The sequence below is a fragment of the Pipra filicauda genome, unplaced genomic scaffold, assembly GCF_003945595.2.
Source record: "Pipra filicauda isolate LSUMZ 115617 unplaced genomic scaffold, ASM394559v2 scaffold42_size3861933_pilon, whole genome shotgun sequence".
NCBI classification, from domain to species: domain Eukaryota; kingdom Metazoa; phylum Chordata; class Aves; order Passeriformes; family Pipridae; genus Pipra; species Pipra filicauda.
The window spans coordinates 543,571-568,966 of record NW_024104565.1 but is presented as its reverse complement, the minus strand read 5'-3'; the positions used below and the strand labels follow the sequence as shown (position 1 = coordinate 568,966).

The 25,396-nt window shown below is 37.3% G+C and overlaps 1 protein-coding gene across 2 annotated transcripts; it reads left to right on the top strand.

Moving 5' to 3' along the window:
- LOC113994612 (vasoactive intestinal peptide) lies at positions 1-6,817 on the top strand. Of its 2 annotated transcripts, XM_027733855.2 has the most exons (7): positions 14-247; positions 700-821; positions 2,328-2,468; positions 2,845-2,949; positions 4,503-4,622; positions 5,279-5,387; positions 6,514-6,817. In XM_027733855.2, the coding sequence occupies exons 2-7, from the start codon at positions 709-711 to the stop codon at positions 6,520-6,522; spliced, it is 597 nt and encodes a 198-aa protein (XP_027589656.1). In that variant the 5' UTR covers positions 14-247; positions 700-708; the 3' UTR covers positions 6,523-6,817. The 2 variants fall into 2 exon arrangements, with proteins under 2 accessions (XP_027589657.1, XP_027589656.1); XM_027733856.2 differs by lacking the exon at positions 2,845-2,949 and having other exon boundaries at positions 1-247.
- Positions 6,818-25,396: the final 18,579 nt, after the last annotated feature.

The following is a 25,396-nucleotide window of genomic DNA, read 5'->3' as shown; positions in this document are numbered from 1 at the left end:
GGGAAGGGTGACGTCTCTCCAGTAACGTGATTGCTTCTTTGGAAGCAGAAACGTGTAAACGCTATAAAACGCGGCGGCGCGGCGGGCAGCTCAGAGCGTGCGGCGAGACGGAGCTCTCCTCTTCATCCTCCTCATCCTCACCCTCTGCCACCGCTCCGGCAGCCGCGCAGCCGGGCAGGGCGCACTCCTCCAGCACCGCCTCGCTCCGCGCCCGCACAGCCAGACCCACCGACGGACTCGCGGCTCCGTGAGTAACTTTCCCTCCGCCGCAGCGGCAACTTCCCAGCGGATGAGGAGGGTATCCCCGTCCCACACCCACGCTTCCCTTCTCCCCTCCCGGACCCGCAGGGAAGACGTCTCGGCCGTCGGGGGAGCAGGGAGCGGTTCTGATGGCCCCGGGCAGCCGTGGAGGGACCCTTCCTTTTTGCCGCCTAAGTCGCTAAGCCCCGTGGGCCACCGCCCCTCACAGCTGGCCGAGGGTCGCCTTCTGGGGTGCCAGCTCTCCCTGCCGGCAGCAGGGTCGCGGTGGCGGGGGAGCTGCCAGCGGCGTCTCTCGGGACCGGGACCGCGGTTGGGACGGAGCCGGGTGCCGGGGCAGTTGCGCGGCGGCCCAAGGCGAAGCCCCGGCACCCGGGCGCGGGTCCCGTCGGTGCGGGCGGGCCGGGTCGGTGGGTGACGGCTGCGCTCTTCCCTCCGCAGGTGGCGGCCATGGAGCACCGCGGCGCCTCCCCGCTCCTCCTCGCCCTCGCCCTCCTCAGCGCGCTCTGCTGGCGGGCGCGGGCGCTGCCCCCGAGAGGCGCCGCCTTCCCTCCCGTGCCGCGGTAAGGGCCGCGCTCCGCGCCGCGCCCCGCCGGCCCGCACGGGCCTGCCCGGCCCCGCCGGGAGCCGAGAGGGGCTGTGAAAGAGACAGTCCTCCGTTGCGCCCTTCTAACAAGCGCGCAGTGCCCTTCCAACAAACGTGCAGTGCGGCGCCTCCCGTCGGGCGTTTGTCTGGGGGCGGGAGGGTGCGCGAGGTCTTCAAGGCGAGGCTCCGGTCAGGCGTGTCCCGGCCGGTGCCCGCTGATCTCACCTGTAAAAGCCCCCGGGACATGGACTCACCTCCCGCGGCGGCTGCCCCACGGGCTGCGAAGCGGTGACCGCGGTATGTGCGGGAGGCGGAGGGGATGTAGGTTACGGTGTGCCCTGGGACGTGAGCGTGTCGGTCGGAACAGACCGGTGTGTAGGTTTTGTACCGCTAAGTGCTTTGGCTGGTTGAAGTTCCTATTAGTTGTTCAGCTAAGTTAAATCAGATGGTAGAACGGTACGGTTTACATTTAGGTAAGAGGAATATAATGTGTATAAATACCAATGGTAAACAGTACGGCAAACCAGCACGGTGACTGACTTACAAAAGGTGTGACTTGAACTGGTTTATCTTATGCAGCAACTTTGCACGATTTTTTTACCAGACAGAAGTCTTACATGACTCAGATACATAAGCAGTGCCAATAGTGACCACAAAATTACAAGAGTGATAGCCTATCCTACTTTTAATGTGTGATTTCTGCACATCATCACATGCAGGAGTTTCCTAAAGTGATGGGAGCCTATTGTCTGCCAGAGAACATAAGAGTAGCCAGAAGGAATGTCTGATATCATACCACTGCTATGCAGTCACACTACCCGTGATAAAATAGGACACATCATAGGAAACAGCAGTATATGAAAATGTGAAGTAACTGTAAATCAGTTTATACAAAGCAATTGATGTGATAAACATTTTAAGAGATTAAATGTGAATATTTATGAGAGAATAAAAACACATAGAGATACATAACTGAACTTCGTATATTTAATTTAAAGTTCTTGATGTATTTGTTTTCTTTGGAGAAGACCTAAGAATTGTTTCATTATGCATTTCAGTGCATATCTTAAATCTTAACTGGGAGGTTAGTACGTCACAGGAACTGTTTTCACTTTGCAAGTGTAGTGACTGTTAATTCCATCCATCATTTATCCAAAATATAGTTGTTAGAAAAAGTTTCGTGGTTGTCACTTGTGCTGTAATCACCACACATTATGCACTGTTCACTGAAATAAACTGCGTGCGATGACAACACATATCTAGAAAATATACATTTGAGAGAAGGATCTGTTAAGTCAATTAATCTACCATTCAGCATTGATTCTACCTGAAAGTGACTTTTATTTTATCTAGACTTCTTTAAAATGCCTTACAGATTAAAGTAGGTAGATGTGCATTTTTGACACAAACCAAAATGTAAGCTACGTTGAAGTGTTGCATGTCCTCAGCTAGCTGTACTTTATATGGTTTCTTTCTCCAACAGATTGGGAAACAGAATGCCATTTGATGGAGCCAGTGAACCTGACCATGCCCGTGGGTCATTAAAATCAGAGTCAGACATTTTGCAGAACACACTACCTGAAAATGAGAAATTCTATTTTGATCTGTCCAGAATTATTGATACGTGAGTTTCTTCATTATCATAAATACAAATGATGACGGACTACTTGATTTATGCCATTCACATTTTCAAATTGAGAAACAGGAAAGGAAGATTCAATTACAGAAGAAAAACACACAGCCGCTGGTTGAGTACTGGTAGCAGTAGGGATGTTGGCAGAAATGTTGATTGCATTGCCATTCTGGCATGATGAATGCGTTCACTTTCCAGGAAGGGCTAAAAATTATATTGTGAAAATCTGGAAGCTGTTTTATGAAATTAGTTTAATTTAATATGTACAATAGATAAATTAAGGAAAGCAGTATGATTACAAAATGAACATTATCAAAATGATATGAACCCAGGCTGTATTGTAGAGTTTATTTATTGTCCATTTCAGAAATGCAAGGCATGCTGATGGAATTTTCACCAGTGTCTACAGCCATCTTTTGGCTAAACTTGCTGTGAAGAGATATCTGCATTCGCTTATTAGAAAACGAGTTAGGTGAGGTGACACTTACATTAGGTAGATTTTTTTCCTAGCTGACTTCACTGGCATCTTTTCTCCCTTCTGTACCTAAGTTCTCCTTTTTGTGATTTAGAGTTAATGAAAAAGAAGATGCTATAATTATGGAGGAGCTGAAAATCCTATATAAGTATTTAGTGATATTACTAAATGATCATGTTACTATTTATTCCTGATACAGTTGTGAGAGGTAGAGCAATAGACACTGTACAAAGCATGGAAAATATATTATAATGATTAGCATGGTAATTTGCTAATTCTTTTTCTCTGGTTGTGTTTTTACTAGCGTGGTGGATGAATGGCAAAAGTAAATACAAAGTGAATGATTGTTCAGTACTTACATAACAACAAGGAAATGCTCAATGAAATTAAGAAAAAATTGGTTTATAGTGAAAATGTAAAGGAGTTGTTTTTTCCAACTGTAGAACATATTGCCAGATGTTTGTGAAATCCATATTGTAGCAGGATTCAAAAAAGAAAGAGCAAAATTAATAGACAAGGGGTCTGGATGCAACTTCCAGACTGGGACATTCATAAACTAATGTTTGTGGGGTGCTGGGAAGGATCACTGTATACTTTTCTTGTTTTCATATCCCTAAGCAACAGCTACCGGTTACTTTTGGGAATGTATTAGTAGAACGCTTTGGACTGATCCACTATGACAGTTCCATTGAGAGGCTACTCCATATGCTCAAAAGCTGAGTAAAAATTACGTCCTCCATTTGTGTCAATGCTGCCTTTGTTCCAGAACATATAATTCCAGTTTCTCATATGTTATAAACTAACATAGATAATTTAAAACAGAACACACTGAGGCTTCCCAAGGTTGTGAATGAAAAATAGGCCTCCAGGTTTGGATTTCACAAGGTGTGTTTTTTTCTTCTGAAACCTCCTTAGAACAAGTAATTATAGCTACTTATGTGATGCTACACTTTTACTTTCCTCGGTGGCAGGCTCCATCTTCACAGCATTCAATATGAACAGTGATGGGGTCCTTTAAGACTTACTGTGACTTAAACCAAGCTGCACCTTGGAATTGTACTAAAATTTTACACAGTTTGTACTAATATTTATAAAAATTATAGACATCAGAATAAAATCTGTTTATTTAAAATAGTAATCTGGGCTATGAGAACAGATAGGAGGGAGTAATGAATTCCACACTCAACCACTTGATCTTGCAGAATTCCTGGGACAAGTGATCTAGAAATCATTGAGTATGGATCCTAATTGCATGGGCCATGGCAAAGTTGAGTAGGAGAAAAAAATCAGTGGAAGGTGTGCCCAAAAAGACTGAATACTAATCTTTGGAATTTGATCCTTGTTATTAAAATACACGGTAAGCAATAAAAGCCGTGGCTTCTTTTCAACAGAAGAAAGATCCAAAGTCATAGTTGGAAATGAAAGCTGAAATGAAAATTTAATTTTATTTAGCTAATCAGTATTGTAAAGTTTGTTTCACTCATTTAAAGGTATCTACTTTTAACCAGGTATTATCTATTAATTTTTTCTTCATAATTGTGTATTGCCAGCTCTCAGGACAGTCCTGTCAAACGCCATTCTGATGCTGTCTTCACTGACAACTACAGCCGCTTTCGAAAGCAGATGGCTGTGAAGAAATACTTAAACTCAGTTTTAACTGGAAAAAGAAGGTACTACAAGAAAGCAAATATATATTGTTTCCATACTTTTGTGGTATTAAGACAGAAAAGGTTTATATCCATTTATGTATACAGAGAGGGCAAACAAGAGGCAATGAACATTAATGACTTGATAGCATAGTTTATAACATGGTTTTCAAATACAGACAACATTTTCTTCCTGACTGGAACAGACACTACAATCAAATTAGAATAAAAGAATAAAGAGGAGACTGCTTCTGGCAATTTTAAAAAGCTTCTGACAGATTCAAAAATGTTTTTATTTATGAAAAATCTTCTTAAGGAAAGAATTCACAGAGCTATGGAACATGAGAAACAATTTTATAAAGAAATTTATTGAAAATTTTCCTCTAAATAAACACATGAAATGAAAATTTAGAAGTCCATAGAAGGCCATATGTCCTAATCAGTATAGGTGAGAAATGCCAGCATACATTTTTGTAGACCCTGTATTCTATCTATATATTCACTCATTTAGACATCTGCTTTTAAATGGCTCTTCATTCATTAAACATACTATTTCACATTTTATAACACTTCGGTATAAATATAATAAAATGTACAGAAGCTACAGTTAGAAGGCGGCTTTGCTTTCTTGTTTGCTTTTTCTTCTGAGAGCAATAAAACTTGTTTCTGATCCACAACAGCCAGGAAGAGCTAAACCCTGCTAAACTTCGAGATGAAGCAGAACTTCTTGAACCTTCCTTCTCAGAAAACTATGATTCTGTAGATGAGCTGTTGAGCCACCTCCCTCTGGTATGCCCAGATTTTCTTTCCTCTTGTTGTCTGTTACTTGACTCGACCCATAAAATGAGATTAATTGTATATGAAGTGTGATCTATTAGCAAATCAGAATCATCTAGGAAAGGGAGTCATGTTCCATGAAATGCTTATGTTATAGAGATTGTGTCTGAATAAAATAATAATTTAAATAATAATAAGATTTAAGGTATCCCATGAATGCTTTTATTGAAAATTCATAATTAAATGCCACTGTTAATAATGCACCTAACTCACTGGGGTGTTTCAACCAGTGTGCACTGTAGAATAAAACCAGAACTGACTCATTTTTAATTACAAAGACTATTATTTCTTCAGAAAACAAACTCAAGGATCTTTCTTTTAATTAAAAAAAAAATGCTGCAGATTTTGTTTAACATCTATTTCATCAGAAAGGAGTTGCCCCCAGAACTAAGAGGATCAGCAACATGAACTTTATGCATAAAGAAAACACTTGACCCCTACCTAAGGGAGGATCATCTGACATGCAAATATTACAGTTGCTGTTTTCTGTTTAGCTACCACTATTTTTTTTCTAAAATCATTCACAAATGCATTTCGTTGGTTTACTGAAATGGAAACCTTTCTCATCAACACTTGCAGGAATATAACATTGAAAAGGTAACATAGAAACATAAAAGTTAATTGAGTTTGGTATTCTTAGAAGTGCATTATCAAACTGATGGTAGTATGGGTTTTGGCATTCAGCTATGTCTCAAATACAAGCAAGAAAAAAGATTAAAAGACTACTCTTGAGGATAACTTTTTTTGGGGGGGGAGGAGCTGGGGATGATACAAGAAAAGACATTTCTCCAAACTTTGTTTCCTTACTAGACTTAAAAAAAAAAAGAGAAAATATTCTTTTCCTTTCCAGTTCTTCTTAAGTTCCCAAATATTAGAAAGGACATAAACTGCTTATGCTTTGAGGATTGAAATAATTTGTAAGTGATGTGGTTCTGGAAAGAAATGTTCTTTCTAGATAGGTTTATCATGAAACATACCTGCTCCTGGATTTTGCACCTTCTAAAACTTCTGGCATTGACTAAATGAGAAAGAGTAGTAGTGCAGCACTTTTAAAGCATATTTCTCCTTTGCTTTTCAGGACCTCTGAAGGACACCTGATAAAGTCTATGACAAGAACAAGCTATTTTTGAGTTCCACATAGTATTTCAAAGAGATGACTTTAGTCATCAAACCAGAACAAATATGTTGTGAAGTGACAGTTGTGATATATTTGTTTCTTATGTAATAAAAGTTGATATTTACATTGTAAATATTACTCTAGAGTTCTCTACTGAAAGCTGTACATATGGATGCCAGTTTAACTTATGAGAAGTCTGTGAGTCCATATGCTGTAAATCCTTTCCTTCAATAAATTCATTTGAAAATGAGTGTGCAGCTGAAAAGAGCCCATCTTGACTAATTAATTGGCTTATTTTAGAAGTGGTACAACTTCAGACAAACATGTAGGATAATAGGAATACATCTTCAGATAGCTCCATAACCAGCATGTAAAAACATGAGGAAAAGAATGTGCAAACTGTGTAAAACTGCTTTACAAAGATCTCTGAAGGTTATTGCCAAGAAAAAGGCAAAGCTTTTCTAGCAGCTTACCAAGCAATTAGAGAAAATAAAAAAGCATTACAAATTTGACGTCCAGAAGCATCTTCCCTTCCTGTTTGCATTTTTAATGTTTCACAACATACAAATTATATTAAGACCAAAAATGTATCCTTTATTTTCAATTGTGTTTTGTATGTGGTGGAGCTGACAAAGCACTAAAAGAATGCAATCCCTTGATTCGTTTGATGCCTAAAGTCATCAGTTATTCTACACTTAATTGTAGCTTTGATGATGAAATCATTGCTTATATATAAAATAGATCTGAAGACAGTTTACTATTTTTTTAGGATGAATGTAATTTACAGACATGCAGACAATAAATAATTTTATTATCATGGCAAACAATTGCTGGTTTGAATCAGTGCTACGGGTAACTGGAACAGTAGAGGTCCCAGCAAGTCCTGTCTCTACTATAATAGTAGAGGAAGATAATATTTTTAACTGATTTATGCTATGTTATATTAGAAAGATGAGCCAATGAGCCTCCAGTTCCCATTTCTGTAGTTTCCTATCACTGTAGATGACTGTGGAACTAGAAATTTGCAGCTGTTTGATTCACAGCACTGTTGCTGTGAATCAAAATCTGGATGTATTTTATTAAGTTTGTGGATTTAATCAATTAGATCATTTTCTAAAGAATCATTTATTGTTGTAAGACTAATAGTTCCACTGCAATGAGGACAGTGCGTGGTACTGCGTGCACAACATATGAAATCCATATTCTTGAGTGATACCAGCCATAATAATCTCGTGACTCCCCTTTTACCGCCTAGAAAAAGATGAAATTTGAAGTAGGAAAACTTATCAGACCTACTTACAAGCTCAATTTGGAATTTCATAGTTATAAATCATACATATGCACACATAGACAGTGATAAAACTGATTTGCAAGTTTCACTGACAAGTTTACTTTTCCCATTTAGAATGAAACTTCTAACATGATAAAATTTGAGATTTATGGAGACTAGTTCTCATAAATATGTAGCCTTCTGATTTGCAATTTTTTTGAATATTGGCAACTGCATGTAGAAAGAAAATCAACTTGCACGGATCAGATGCTAATATTGCTATTTCTATCTAGCCTTGACAGAATCTATTTTAGTCTAAGCCAATGAGTGGTCCACAGAAGTTAGATGCAATTTTGAAGTCTTCTCTTGAAAAGTGGTTTTCCACCCCAATTCCTATTGTATTATGAACATTTCAGTGTAAAAACATCTTTGTAAATACTTGAAGGATACTAATGGACTAACGCTATAGTATTTAATTAGAATTTTTCTTCACTGTAGTTTGAACTATATTGGTATTTCTGGGATAAGTAATCTTTGAAAAAAAGAAGTGAAAAAACCCAACTAGAAGCAAAGCTGCATATGGTCTTTATACACAGAATTTTTTGTTTAAATATATGTGATCTTCATTCACTCAGTTTAAAGTAACAAAAATTGGAATGATCGAACTTTTGATTCCGCAATTCCAGAAATATTTTTTCTAAATGTTCCTTTTTAAATTTTTTTTTTCTGCTTACCAATAAGACATCTGATGGAAGAACTTGTCTTCCATGTCTAATATATTATCTCCCTGATATTTTGTTCTCCATAGAAAACCACAGAGCCTTGGAACATGCATTTTCTGTGTTACAATGAAGATGGAGTCGTTAGAAAGAAAAAAATGAACACTTATTAGAAATCATACATATATATATATCTGTGTGTATATATATATATATTTTAAAATAAAAAATTAATAATTTCATTGTAATAATACCATGGTAGGTTCCTCTGAGCATTAGCAAATAGAGACAGTCTAAAAGGCATGCTAAATTTTATGTACGTTTTAGCAAAACCTAGCACTGACAGGAGAGATTTTAACCTCCAGAATACAATACCTGACTTGATATTTGTGTTAAAGGATGGCTTTTAACTTGTCATAGCAACTTTTGGCATTCTATAGGAGATTTAAAGCCCAATTAATACACTGAGAGGAATTAATTGTGGAAGACGTAACACTGTTCACCTCAACTCCATAGGCAAGTGGTCGTGATAAGGTTAAATGATAAAAATGAAGAGAAATTGCAGCATTTCGCTAAATGAGACAAATTTTCAGCCTGTCAATGAGCCTTGACACATGTCACCAATCTTACAGCCCACCTGCAAAATGTCATAAGTGTGGAATCAAAGCATTGCATTAATTAGGAGAATGGAAGGGGCAGCCGCAAAGGGAGTGTCAGGAGTACTGCTAGGAGGAAACAAATGCCCAGGAGATTTTGAAGAGCGTCACTGACAGAGAATGCAATCACTAGAGAGGAAGGAATAAAACAGTGAAGCGTTATTGGGGTATATGATAAAGAAACATCTCACCATGTTTTACCAGAATTTCACTTCTAATACAGGGTAGGAATACATGTGATCTTACAGGATAGAACTAATTAGTTTTAGTTTTATTGAATGGGGTTTGCTTTTTAAAGCTACTGCTTGGAACTCTTTAAGAAAGGGAGAGAATCACCTTGGTACATCTTCACCAGGACTAGAAGAGCACATTTTCTGGTCGTAAAACCATGGAGAGGATTTGCATGCTTGGGTGCATCTGTACATTCATCACCCACTCAAGAACAACCCTCAGGATTGTGAATAAAGTCATGAGAGTTGCAAATACTGAGAAAACAATTTAAAATTACAGCCAGTAAAAGCACATTAAAAATGAACAAAACTCTAACAACCCCTCTGATAATCTAAATGAGTTTGAGGGGCTATGAGTGTTTGTTCCACCTGAAAGTCTGAGAAAAAAAATTATGCTTAAAAATATGAAAATCGGTAACTTGGATCCAAAGCATAGGTGTAACTTCATGTATGGACATATTGAATCCTCCCCAGAGATGGACCTTTTGGGAAGAGATGTATGTATACAGGAATAATTTTTTTCCTTGCAAAGTATTCAGGGAAGGGAGATGGAAAAGACTGTCAACTGTCTCTTGTGATACTACCTGTGCTTTCCACTACCTCTTTACTTTCCCTTGTATTCTCTCTCCCTCCTTCACTTACCACAAGCTTTCCAGTCTTTAATAATTGCACCATTGCATTGCAAAGCTAGTATGTACCTATGCTTTTGAGAAGAACACTTACAGGAGACCTTAAATTTATGGTGCAGCAATCTAACAACTGCCAGTCCTGGTTGATGGAGATGAGTATTGCAGAGAACCTGGCAAGCCAGATTTGCAAGAGCAACTTGGGTTCTGCTCACCAACTACCCCTGGCTTCTCATGGGAGATTTCCCATTTGCTATATGACTGGCACAGAAGTTTGACCTTCCCTTGGATACATCAAACAGAACTTATGTCCTCCTGGGGCTTGCACTGGCTCAGGCAACTACAATATTTTCAGTTTTTCTCATTTCTGCTCTAGATCAGTCACAGACAAATCACTTGCCAAGTTGCCAAGCTGGTTTGGAACTGGAGGTAGGAAACTAGGCACTCAGCTTTTACATCAGTCTTTAAAAAAGTCCAAAGAATAATTTGATATATCTTTCGCTTCTAAAGTAAATAAACAGAAAAAGTGCTATTTCAGTTTTGTACAGATATGTATGCAGATCACTTAGTAGGGAGGGGAAAAAACAACTTTTCCTTGTGAGGATAAGTATATTCAATAACTTAATTGATCAACTTTTATAAATGAAAATATGACTGATTATTCAAAGATTAAACTCAACGTGACATAAATCATAATGATACAGTAAAAGAGATGAATATCTAAATATCAACATTACCATGGTGAGAACAGTATTTTCAGTACAGCTTTCTTTTGAGAAAGAATGGGGACTGTTTCTATGATGAGTTGAAAAAAGGAGAAACTTGTTCTTCCCCGCTGAGTGAATTATTTAGTATTAGATAGAGTTTTGCATAGGATAATATTCTTAAAAGAGTGTACATGAGGATGGTGCATAAGAGACATTTTCTGGATCTTTTTCTGGAACTGGTCTGGATGTTTAGAACCCCTGTTTCACATTTCAAAGAGACCACAGCTTCTAAGAGCCTAACTTATTTCTAAATGTCATATATAAATGCTTTTAGTATGTAAATACAATTACTTAATAATAATTTGCTCTTTTCTGACACATATCCTGGTTTTGGAATGGAGGGAAAGCAGAAACTAAAAAGAGTCTCTGTTGTTACATGGGATGTATCAGTGAAGGCCTTTCTACTTAGGAAATGTACTCAGAGCAACAGCTTTTGTCAGTAGTTTATGAAATAGCCAAGCTATTAACTGGGAGGTGACACATCAGCTTTTTGATAGAGGAGAATTCATTTATATGGACTCTGGGAGGCTCCCAGTTGTTTGCTTATTTTATGTACTATTGAACTGCTTTTCACAGAAAGTGGTCACAAGTATATTTGACAGATGTCTTATCACCATTTGTTTCTATTCTAACACAGTTCTTCGTCTTTGTCTTTCAGAGAGTCCCTCTTCCCATAATCACAGCCAAAACATCTGCATACTCTTTTAGTCAAGTAATTTTGCTTCTTATTAGGGAGTATAGAAAGCAAACTGCTACATTCTAGAAAGATTCTTCATGAAAAGGATAAATAATATATGCAGAAAGAGTGAGTCTTGGTTAAAAAGTAAGAAAAGTTTGAAAAATTCTAGACTTGGTGCTGATAGTTTCCCATCTGATGATTCCTTCCAGAGCAGTGCATTGTACTTAGTGTTCCAAAGCTGGTGTCAGAACTCTGGTCTTGAGAAGTGAAGTATGTAGTAAGAAAGAAGAAACGTGTAAATGTTGAGGTAGAGTAGATGAAGACTGTGTCTTCAAAAAAGTACTTGGTGTTAAACATAATTTATATATGGCCTTTTGTTCCCTGTAGATTTAAGACTCTTGCTTTGAGAAGAAATAGTCATCTCTTGCTGTCTGAGGGCCTCACATCATGGAAGTTCATTCATTAACTTAACAAGCTCCCTCAGGAGCACAGCTGAGTTGTTTGTCCCCTAATTCTGCTACTGCACAGATCTAGTGGCTGTACTTGTTGGGAACCTTCTTTTTACTGGCACTCATGTCATGTATATTAAAATATTATGCTAAAGTGTAGTGCCAGTGACAATGAGGGGCTGAGGGTCTCCTTTCATCGAGAGCTGAAGGATTACAACAGGGATTACCTTCTGTATTATTAGTCCACTGCTGTGCAAGAATAAAGAAATCCAGCTGAGTGGACTACTTGGGTCACTGCTCTTTGATTTATGATTCATTCTTTGTTCAGTACAGGTGAGAATACAAGTGCTTAATGTACCCTACTTTCATAGAGAAGGGGGTTGATTCTGTAAAGACCAAACTTAATTGGTATTGCTCATTCTGTAGCTTTCAGGCCCCATTTAAATGTGTTTTCCCAAAGAATGGCTAATTCAAAATTTCATTTTCATGGCCTTAGCCCTCGAATAGCTTTTTCACATTTACAGCATTCTGAAAGGTTCTGGAATCGTATATGAGAGAATAAGCTTATTGGGTGTTGGAACAAACAGAACTTCACCTGGTAAAGTCAGAATAACCTTTCAGTGGGACTTTTCCTTGGCTATTCTTTATAAATGGGTTTGCAGGATCTGATTAATAAGTAAGTGCATGGCCAGTAGACAATTTATCTCTGTAAAAAGGACTAATCCATATAAATGGTCTATATTATATTTCTAATTGCTTACCTCTTAACAATTCCCTGAGAGATATTTATCAGAAATTCTGTTTCAAAGATGTACTGAGTTTTATACTAATTTTATGTTTGTTGAATGATAAACTTCTGTGTAAAACCAGCATGCTACATGTTTATAATGCATACAGACTATTAAATTATTTTCTGGTAAAAAGTGAAGTCAATGAAGGAGAACCTCTCCTGCCCAGCTTTACTCTCTAACTGCAACAGCAGACCACAGTGAAAAGGATTATGGTTTCAAGGACTTCTACACTGGCTCTGGCAATATTTAAAGCAGATTTCAAGCTATTGTAATCTAGGCTGTTTGATTACATTTTGTAAGAGCTGTGCATCAATAGAGGAGCTCTGGCAGGCTCAGGAACTACAGTTCCAAATTCAACCCATGACATAGATACAGCATAAAGGGTGTTCTTTCAGCTAACTCAACTGCCTGAGGACTTCTTTCTACTGTGGATTTCCCTGAGTGCCCACTATTATTTTAGGCTTCTTTGTATTACTGGATATAAATAAAGGAGTTTGAAAGAGCATCTCATTGTGACTTATTTGCAGTACAAGAGACAACTCTGTGGAGTATTATCCATTGTGGGAGAATCTGCTCTGGAAAAAAATAAGAACAATCCAAGTCCTCAGTAATTAATAAAATTTGAAACTTAATTTGAGAATTGTCGTATTTTTTTCTAATTTCTACATTATCATCATCAGAAACAAAGGCTTGGTCAGATCTAATTTTCTGAGATTTTCAGCTCAAATGTTGCAAAAAACTTCCATTTTTTAAAGCTTAGATGCACTAGATACACTCAACCTCTTAGAGTAATTAGCCAGATCCAATAAACTAAGAGGAAAAACTAACTCATATTTTTAATTTTCTTTTTTGATCTATTTCTGCTATTGCAGATTTTCAGAAATGTATTGATTAAAGATCTTCATGGAGACAGTAATTTTAAGTAAATTATACAAATAAGTTACCAATGACATCTTGTCCTGCTGTCATTTTTCCTTTGCATTCTGCAGCTTTGATACAAGCTTAAACTAGTACATACTGATAATGTTTTGCACAAGGAAACTAAATAAAACCAAATAAAAGTAAATTAGAAAAGATCTTATGTTCTGTCTGTACTTGGTAGTGGTAGAAAGTTTTAAGCTGGACCATTCAAACACATACAAAAATTTATTTAGACTTCTTAAAGATGGTTGCACTGTAACCCAGGCAAACCAATGTTTTCAATCTTGTTTTTCTTTTACTAGTATTGGCTGCCAGTGAACAATAATTCCAAGAGATTGGATTTTGAAGTGTATCTCAAATGACTTAATTTGCTTAGGAGACAATTTAATTAATGAACTGCTCATCTCCAGTTTAGAAAACATTTGGACAATGTGTGAAAGCAAAGTACTCTTCAGATACACCATTATCTTTCTATTTTGATGAGGAATCCTGCATAAATACATAGGAGAAAGAAAGCTATTTAAACAAAAAAGATAATACTTATGGGAAACAAGTTTTTGTAAATTAGCAAAGAATAAATTTAGGTGAGAAATGAGATTAAGCTTCTTGCTATCATAGAACTGAAATTATGGAAGCATGTTCCAGGCTCAATTTTAAGCTGATGCTTCATAAATTTAGCTCATTTATGAATCTGGTAATTTGATATGGTTCTCCTCTGATAATAAGGACTAGATCTTGAACATCCAAGGGATCTCAGTGCTATATTCCAAATAAACATACCAGTAAATAGTAAAGCTTTTCACTATGGTTGTCTGTTTTTGGCAGACTAATGGAGTTTCAGATTGGCTGTTTTGTTGTATAGGTTTACAGATACAGAGAAACTGAGATGTTGGCAATATTGCAGATGCATTGATTTTACTTTTTTAAAACTATCAGTGGATACAGACGTGTAAAGAATAATCAGTGTTTTGGGTCACAAAATACTTCCAGAGAAAGTAAAATCTCATACCTATTAAAATATCACTCAAAACTAAGGAAGTCTACATTTTTAGGTAGAAAAATGTAACACATATTATTTTTTTCAATGTTGCATTATAAATAAAATATCATTGGGAAAATATGTTTTGCTGCAAGTTTATTAATTCACTCAATGTACATAAAAATGAGCACATGCATATTCTTACACACACTTACATGTATAGTTGTTTTTCTAATTCTTGACAGGTCTTGGACTGTCTGGTGTAAATGACAATCAGAAGAAAACCCTGCAGCATAAAGCATAAATATGGTTGATATAAACTTTGTTTCCCATTACCTTCAGGTTCATTGTATCATTGAAGTGAATCACTTTATCTTTGAAGTTCAGCTTTCATCTCTCTTCAGAAAATTTCTTATAAAAAAAATGTACTTTTTTTCCTGATTTTTTGGGTTTTTTTGTGTTCCACAGGAAGGAATGCAACAGTTGAGGCCTGGATTCTCTGTAGACTTAATAAGTCCTTGCAAAGTCACAGTTGCTTGTTGTTAAACAAAGAATATATGACTGTCTCTGCAGATCTACAAAAAACGAAGACATATCCTAATCACATATGATATTGTTCGTGTGCACCCAAAAACCTTCTGACACTTAGGAACTGGATATAGATACAGAGAGGGACTATACCACTGTTTTTACGAGTAAGACAAAGAAAGACCCATATAGGGAGAAAACCTGAACTGAATCTCATTCAAGACAATGAAAAATACTGCGGATTAGGAACCAAATGTGACATTTTGATATACTGAGAATCTTCTGTATAGTGCTACTCAAGTAAAGAGATACCAGTTTTAGTCACATGTTCGGCTTCTAATTGTATTTCTATTTGCATATCACAACTTTGTCACAATCACAGGCATAAATAATGCGTTGTGCCAAGTAACATCTTTCTTGAAACTCACATCATAATATGACATGGTACAAGAAAAATATTCAAATTGTATTTAATCATAGAAGTCAAGGTGTTATGTTAATTGAAGTTCATTTTTAGAGCTCTCAGTTTAAATACATTTAATAGGAAAGAAAAGAATGATCAGGTAAGACAGTCATCTCAAATTATTTCTCATTTATAATGGTTTAAGATGTAGGACATGCTAATTAGTCTAGAATGAAAATTCCTGCCTAAGAGATAGTTGTTAACACAGCCTCTGGCTGAACTGAAGTTCACAATAAATCCCTACCACAAGCTGAGAAATTATTCTGTATCTAAAACGGCCTCTTGACCTAGAGAAAGATCACAACCACGTGTTTCTGGGATGATTCACATGCATAATTCAGAGGTGATTAGTTGTACTGGTTTCCATACTCCTCAAGGAATAGGAAAGAAATGGAGAAATTAAGAGAGGAAATGTAATTAATGAGCAATGGGGACTGTTAGAAAGGTAGGTCTGATTGCAGCAAGCAACTGAGAAATCTATTAAGATCACAATTAAGTTATTATTTCATCTGATATGGAAGAGTTCAACTTGTTATAATGGCATTCCTGGACAAGAAATTATTTTGCGGGTGGTTTTATTACTTTAAATGTCAAGTTAAGCCCCTACACTAAAGTGAAAATAGACCCAAATGCCCTTTCCTCAGGTGTTTTTTTTTTTCAAATTCAATTCCTCCTTAATCTAAATCTTTTCAGACCCCGAGAATATCTGCTAGCATAAAAATGCCGCTCAACCACGCATACAGATGCTTCCTTTCCTGCTTGACAGGGATTTTCTTAGCAGGCAGGCAAGGCTAAATATCACCATGGCATTCCCTTAGGAACACTGCATTAGTGTGCATTACAAGATTTTAATGGAGACTGACTTGGATCAGAAGGGCTGCTCGCTTGCTCCGAGATCATAAAGTATAAGAGTTGTACTCTTTGAAGGTATAGAAGAAATTGCTACAACTCAGTTTTCACATAGAACATTACCTACTCCATGATAATTCTTTGCAGAAACAGCTTTTATTGGATAAACTCATCGACTAAAATTGCAGTGCAAGAAGGAGAACTTAAAAAAGAATCTGAAATATGGAACATGAAAAAAGAAAATAATGGAGCAGCATGTAACAGATTCAGCTTTTGCATTTTTCAACCTGCTCTATATTTCTTACATGTATGATAGTGTTCAGGAAAAAAAATAGAAAGTTGACTTTTGCTACCTCTATTGAGCTGTTAGCTTTCCATCTGAGGTCTTCCCATCAGACTCAAAGTACAGGTCAATGATTTTTGCATATTGCAAAGACAGATTGAAGAACACACTTCAGTTCTATTGAAAATATACCTACTTTTTCTTCACCCAGCCTAATAACAAGGGGAATTGACAAAGCAAAGTAGATACACCCATTTTCCCTTCCAATTTATAGCGTGTAGTTTGAAGGAACATTATAGTATTCTCAATGAAACTCTTTGTTTAAAGGTTTAAAATATTTGATGATACTAAAATACACTGATGATATTTCCTCTGATAATTGAATCCATTAACCATTCTTGCTACCTATAGTAACTTATTCAGATTTCACTGGCATTTTGTATGTAATACAAATGTGTTCTTACCTGCGCCAACATACTGGAGAGGACAGACAGAAAAAGTTTCAGTCAGTCGAAAAATAGAAAAAAATTCCTCCAAGCCTTACACTTAACATCTGGCTCAGCACTGTGATGGAAATAAACATGTATTATAGACATTTGGCTAAATAAAGCCACACTACAGCTGTTATAAAAATTCTGTGGAAAAGATGTCATTGAAAATTGTCAGATCTCTGTGGCCAGAATCCAGGAATTTTGTATTCTCACAAAATGAGATTACAAGATGCCAAAAGTTTCTTAGCTATTTCTGGTTCTTACTTTAAGAAAATCTTGAGTCTGAATACTTTTCCATATAAAGTGCAACAGCTGATCTATTAAATGGTATTGTTTCTCCTCACAAACCTGGCTTCTTTTACTTCCCTAGTCTGTTTTGGTTGTAACAGCCCTGTTACCAAGATTCTACAGATAAGTTAACCAATGTGGCATGAGAAATCAAAATTTAAAATTAAATATTTTGAAAGATGCCTGTGAGATAAACCTGAGCTATTTACTTACTGGAACTTCTGTAAAAAAAGACCAAGGATATTTGGAATGAAATACAGAGTTTATTGTTTGTTAAGCTGGGCAGCTATGGAAAGTCTACAGATTAACATTTCCCTTTCAGGTATCACAAAGCTGTAATTCAAAATGTATTTTATAATAGTGACTTCACTCGGTCATGTTCCTAGAAGGAGTATGACACTTCTGAATACTGTTCTACTATTAGAATATATTTTTAGCTCAGCAGCTGCTAAAAATGCAGGTTGTTGATGCACAGTGTTAATTGGTAAGTACTGGTGAAGAATACAGATCAAAAAATAAGCTTGCATGAGCTAATAAAGCTGTGTTTGTGTCTTGAAGTGAGGGGGGTTAAATAAGCAATTGCAGTAATGAAGGTGTCAGATGACTTAGAGAGAAATCATGACTTTTACTGTTTACAGTCTATCAAAACTGACTGTTTCCGACTGTGTCTGATTAGTTTTCTTACCAACAGTTGCTTTGCTGCAGGAGGCCTTCTAGCACTTATTTCTATCTTTTTCCTCCACCCTGTCTCAATACATTATTGCAATTAAAACTTTGGTACTCCAGTTTTATGCTTGTTTAACACCAGTGGTTTCACAGGAATTATACCTGTGTGAATCAGTGTTTGTGCTCCTTTAAGCTAAGCATACCATAGGAACATTTTGAACTTACAGTATATGCATATCATAACAAGGAGTAAAGGGTTAGACCCTTGGCATGTCTTCCATAACTTCAGGATTTTTGATCTAATCAATCTCTTAAAAAGCTTGAAATAAACTTTATTAGTCTGAATTTAAAAGTTGCAGGTATCAAGAGGATGATGGAAAATTTCAGTCTTATACTGTTGTTTTTGTTTTGTTTTGGTTTGGTTTTGGTTTTGGTTTTGTTTTTTTTGGTTTTGTTTGTTTTTCTTTCCAGGGCAAGATAACATAATACAGTGAAAAGAATCCACAAACTACCATATATATAGTTGAAATGATGATCACAGTTTATGTCTTTCTGATATCCCAAATTTCAAATAGAGTTGTATACATCTTGTTCAACTCCCCTGCCTATTTAATCCTAGAAGAAAAGGTTTCATAAGGTCACTCTTTTGCTTATTTGTAAAATGAAGAATTGTTTGAATATGGTTGGTGTCTATACCACAGTGGAACCCTGAGGAGATGTTAATGTACCATCTTACATTAATTGTAAGCTATGCAAAAATATTTTGGTCTGAGTCATGGTGAGTTGTAACAAAAAAAAATTGCCTGTTGCAATCCTATTTCACACCTTCAGAACTCCATTTTGCAACTGTACATCCTCTAGCATCTTCTCTGTCATGAGCTGTGTTTGTACAAAAAAGCTAGAACTATTTGCATGGAAATAAGATTTGTCTCCAAGCGAGTGTTACCTGCTAACCACTAATAGTATGGAAGTGAATCTTATTAAACTTTACACAAGAGGTATTGTTAATTCCAGTTGCCAAAAATTTCTCAAAGCGTGAGAGATTTTTCTTGTAAGAAACCTATTTCTCAGAATGTTGGCTGAGCACATCATATATATAGGCACACAAACAAGGAAATGAATGATGATATATAATATATCTTAATCACAAACCAGAGAGCCTTATTTCATGGAAGAAAAAACTGCAATTTTATTCCTTCAAAAGAGAAGAAATCTCAATCAAACCCTATTGTTTGTGGTGACTGGTGACAATTACTACAAAAGATTAGTGAGCTTGATGTAAACTGGTTCTTAGACTGATCACACATTGCAAGGAGATGTGCTCATGGCCAAGGGAATGTCAGTGATGGGGACATGGCCGCTTTTATGGATCCTGCCAGGGCTGAATGTCTACAGCATTTATACTGTCCTACCCTCAGCAGCACAGGATCTCAGCAATCTAATCCTGGTGAGGATTACACACAATATGTGTTTGACAGGGTGTACTTCCATTATTTTCTACAGATATATGCATATGCTTTTGGAAAACAGAGAAGTGTGGTAGAGTGACAAAATCAAGACACAAAGGCAGCGTGTGTTAGCCTTACAATAAATCCTTGGTCCTTCTCTTACACCGTCATGGTAGATGCACCTCACCATCAACTATACAGCGTGAAAAAATGACGTGTCATAATAGTAACAAAAATCACTGAGTTGACTTTATAATGTTCAGTTACATTAGCTGAAAATATTATAGATAATAATACTGTTAGATTCTCAATAAAAATAATTTTCTATTAAAAAGACTGACATCTGTTTCAGGAGAGGCCAAAGTATGTCTCATAACACATCTGCAGATCATGAACAACGACAACCTGAGTCCTGCACTCTGGTTTATCTCAGAAAAGAAGCATTGCTGAGGGAACTGCAGGGTCACTGAGTCCTTCCCTGGGGGACGATGAAGGGATTTATTTGGAGCAGATGCAGAGGTTCACTTGGAGCCAGGGAAACATGGAGAATGCTGCTGTCTCCACAAGGATGTTGGAGTTACATTTTTTTCCACTTTCTGAGGTCGATGTTATAAGCTCTGTGACTCTGAAGTGGTTTGTGATGTCAGGAGAGGTGATCACCATGCTCCATTTTCCCAGCAAAGCACTCCTTTTGCCAAACAAAACCAACTGTTGTGTGCCATTTTATTGCAGTACATAAATTGCCAGCTGGATTTTTTTCTGCCAGAGTGTCATATGCTGAATGACATAATATTAATTAAAAACAAACAATTAAATTATCAATAGGCACTGAAAGTCTGATGTGAAATTAATGTTTTTGCTGAAAGCAAGCTAAAATAAATAATGTCTTACGTTTTTCATTGTAGCAGGGAAAAATGAGTGTAATGGGTTTAACCCGTGGCCAGGTTTTGGAGCAGAGGGGGGCTATAGGGTGACTTCTGTTGGAAGCTGCTAGAAGCTTTCACTGTCCTATGAGAAGCCAATGGTAGCTAGTTCCAGGAGGGATTTCCCGTTGCTGGCCAAGGCTGAGCCAGTGAGAGGCGCTTCTATGATAACATATTTAAGAAGCAGAGGAAGAGAAGGTTGTTGTGCGGAAGAAATTCCAGTCTGGGAGAACAAGCAGTCATCAAGATCAGTGCAGCTGGAGGGGGAAGAAGGGGTCCTTCCCCCCCCCCCCCCAAAAGCAGGGCAAAGACTTAGAGCTGAAGCCCCTGCAACCCATAAAGAACCATTGGAGTGCAGGAAAATACATGAAGGAGGCTGTGACCCCTGTGGGAGGCCCAAAATCGAGCAAAGTCCTGCTGGAGACCTGTGGTCTGTGAGGAGGGAAACCCACGCTGGAGTAGTTTTTTTCCAGGTAGGACTTTGTGGCTCCCCCTTGGGAGACCCACATCAGTACAACTCAACCCATGAAGGACTGCACCCCCTTGGGGCAGTCATCCACGGGGTGACAGGATGAAAAGAACTGTTGCCCAAGAGGTGGATGGACTCACGCTGGAGAGGTTCATCAAGGACTGTCTCCTGCCGGAGGGACCCCATGGAAGCAGGGTAAGGACTCGGACTTGTAGAGATCTCCCCTGTAGCCCGTGGTGAAGACCACAGTAATGCAAGTATCCCCCTATATAAGGTGGCAGTCATTAAAAAAAACAAACAAAAGAGAGACATTAAAGAGCCATTTCCACTCTTACCCAAACCTGAAGAAACCTTAAGATAAGGAAAGTAATCAAATCTTTATATTTTCTTGCATGTCTTAGGTTCTGATGCTGGAAGAGTCCCGAAGCCCCTCATGTTGCAACAGATTTGATGCTCACATCTCATAAATAGCCACAGGGCAGATGTGCTGCTGCCTACCACATCTGGGTGTGTTGAGCTGCAGCTGTTGTCTGAACTGACCTACACATCCACATCCCAGTTTTAGTCCTGCATCCCCAATGAATGGTAAAATTCCTCTGTTGGCAACAACCTGGCAGTGTGAACACATAGAGGTCCTCAGATACTGACAGAGCAGGTTGAAGCTCAGCTTTCTAGTAAATTGTGATAACCAGAGGGATTATGCATTTAGGCAATGGGCAGGGAAAATGAATGTTCTTGAGTCCTTCTGTTGAAAATGCTTCATTATAAATGGGCTAAAACCCCCTTCATGATGCCAGAGAAACAACAAAACTGAATGAGACTAGGAGAAGCATAGACTCTTGCAAAATCTTTGTATTTATTTCATGGGTTTTGAGTTAAGGTACAGACTATAAGTTTTGTTAGAAGGGGAATAGTACAGGCATCTATATTCTGGAATATACAGAAAATAAACAAAATAAATCCTGATAGTGTTTGAAAAAGTGTCCTATCCCTTGAGATATCCTGCTGAATCAGAATGGCCTACATTAGGAACATCACATTCAGGGTTTGCAGATACTCTGTTGAGAGTCCTACTGTGTATAGGGAGCACTGGCACTGATTGCCAGCAGTTTTTGGACAGCCAATTCCATATAATGTGCTGAAAGCCTTGATTTTTCGGTCAAAGAGCAATGGTGGAGGCAGAAGACTTTCAGTACCCATCCAGTGGTGTGTCTACCACGGTAGGCATTAATTCAAAGCGTGACAACACTGCTTTTCTTTCTGTGACTGTTTGTAACTCTAGCACTTCTGAAAGAGTATTAAGAAGGAGGACTTAACACAAGTGTGACAAGTAATTTTCTGAATTCTGAAGTCCAAGATCATGGCAATCAAAACCCCCTCAGCACTGCACTAGATGGCTGTTAGATGACAATGACTTTTGGCCAATCTGGTTGTAACTTAGTCTCAAAGTGTGAATCCAAGGGAAGCTGCACAATCAGTTCCATTTTAAATCTGGAAGCAGTGAAAACTATACTAAGCAGACTTGCCTGAGTAAGTAGTAAGAAGGCCTCAAGTGACATGAGGTTTTATGAGGAGTATGAAATTCACTTTTCCTGTGTTGGAGTTGAACTTTTTTTTTGGTCAAAACCACAGTGTTGTTGCTTATTAAAAAGTGAATCTCTGATGACTAATGAGATCTCTGAAATGAACAGACACTTTTTATCAGAACTGGTTTAGATAAGTACATGAAAATAAAGAGGAAAAAAATCTTCAGTCAAAACCTCTTTTCTTCTAAGCAGGTACCAGTATAAAACTGTAATATCTGACATATAAGCTGCTAACAGATGACATAAAATTCAATACACCATTAATCTTGTTGTTATTAACCTCTGGGATAGTCATTGTTTCTCAAGTCTAATCATATTTCACATTGATATTACAGTGCATAGGTAAGGAGCTCAGAACACTTTTAAGATATTAATTAAAGCTCACCAAGAACACTCCTGGGAAGCAGAGCTAGAATCATTAAAATCATCTGACAGAGGAGGAGAAACTAAGATGTAGAGAATATAAGCAACATATTTAATATCCCACAAGGCCAGAAATTAAATCCAATATCCTCAGCTGTCAATTTGTTGTTGTAGTTCCTTGGTACGAGCCTTTTACATCTAAAGCATATTAAAAGATGAACAATGTCCCCTGAAAAATCCAGCTCCCTTACTGCTTAAACTAGAATTACAGGTGGACTGAGCACTGCCTGGTGTCAATACATTGCTGAGCAGTGCCTGGTGTCTGGAAATGCATCCTGTGACCCAGCTCCACTCCTCTAGCAGGAACAAAAGATGAAAATAAGCCATAAAATGCCCATTCCTCAGAGTCAATGGGTGCAGCATGACTTAAAATTCTGGGCACCTTCCACTTACTAAAATACTGAATTTAGCCACCAACACATAAGGACAGTTCACTTAGCGCTCACATGCTCAATGTATATTAAGGGAGCATGGATCACTTTCCATGTCTAAAGATGACTTAAATCTGCTACAGAAAAATCTTGACATTGATAAACTTTCTGAGTGGAAAGGATTGTGCAGTCATCTAATCAAAGCCGAATGGAATAATATATGAATTTTACATGATATTTAGAATGAAAAATTAAATTCCCCAACATTACATTTTGGATATTTCAATTTCCTTGTAAAACTTGTACTTATTGTTGCTTATGTTTTCTGTTCAGGACTACACTTTTAATAAACTAAATTCAAATATCTGCAACTAGAAGTGATTAAAAGTCTACCAAAAATATATTTTGAAATCTGTAAGCCAGATTTACACCATTTCAGACTGGTATTCTGAATATAATCTTTATTTTGGTTTGTTTAAATGTTGCATTTTAAATGAGAATGTTTTTCCAGTAAACCACACAAAGAGAGCTACATAGCATTTCAGTATTTTAAAGCTCATTTTTATCACACATTTTTCATAATCACATAAATCATATCTGAATAATGCTATTAAAAATGTTTTTTCAAGTTAAAATATTTTTGATATTTTTTCTCCTGAAAATATTTCAAAAGTAATTTTTATCCTCAGTTAGGAATTTTTACTATCACTTCTGTAGACGTAAGAGCTGACTCAATTCAGTCAGTTCTAACAGGAACCATCCTTAAAAGTGTAAGTATTGTTTGAAGGAATTTGTAACAGAGATATTTAAAGTTTCCTTGACTTTTATCTTTGTCTTTGTTGTTTTCACTGGAAACTGCTTTTTGGTGTAATGGTTTTGTGGAAAAGGGGCCTCCTGTGCAGACTTTTTCAGCTTGCTGTCCGTTGTTAAATTTAAACTAAGTGCTTATACATTACAGGCCAGACTTTCAACTGCCAACGTATTTTGCTTCATATTTTTTTTTTAGTATTCAGAAGATCATTTACGAATAGAAATGTTTTAATAATTATTTCTGTGCTCCCGTTTTGTGGTCAAAAATGTAACTGAATCTAAACATCTGATGAACCTTGACTTTTCATTAACCAAAGAAAACCACTACAACTTTCTTCTGCAAAGTTGTTTGCAGCAGGATATAAGGTGTCATAGGTGAAGGAGCAGAAATGCTAAAAGATTATGAATAATATTGAAAATAGAACATACATTTGTGAGCTATATACAAAGCACACCTGCCCCACTTAAAGAAAAGGGCATAACACTGTGTCTGTGCATGCTCACATAAAGACACCAATAGATGCTATGTTTCCCGGTTTCTTTCTGTATATCAATGTAGTCCCCCCTGCTGAATGCATTGGGCAGTACACCAACTGATGTTATCTGGGAAATCATAGACTTCTTTTTAACTCTCTCCTCCTAGCTGTTCTCCATGTTTTTGTTTTATAAAGAATGTAGTAATATCCTGCATAGGATGGGCCAACTGAGCAAAGCTAGAATAGGCTGAAGAAGACAGCAAATGTTATTTAATTCATCACTCAAGACAGCTAAAATGATATGAACAAACTACATCTGAAATCGGCATAATAGAAATAAGTGGATTACCTTCTGTCATACTTCTACAGCAAATAACTCATATATGTTTCATTGAAGTATAAGATACTGAGAAAACAACTTTAAGAGTAACAAACACCTGAGACTGTGCAAAGTGCAAATTATTTGGGAAAACACTGCAGTGATGATTTCAGATCAATGCTTACTGTTATGTCATTCCTTCATCTATGTATAACCCACCTCACTGAGTTTCATTACAGAGTCTTTCCCTTATATCTCAGTGAGACAATAAATAAATATAGAAATCATCATATAAATAAATTTCAACGTCATGACCGCCCTGATTTGGTTCTTGAATCTCTGTTCTTTTGAATCCTATATTTAT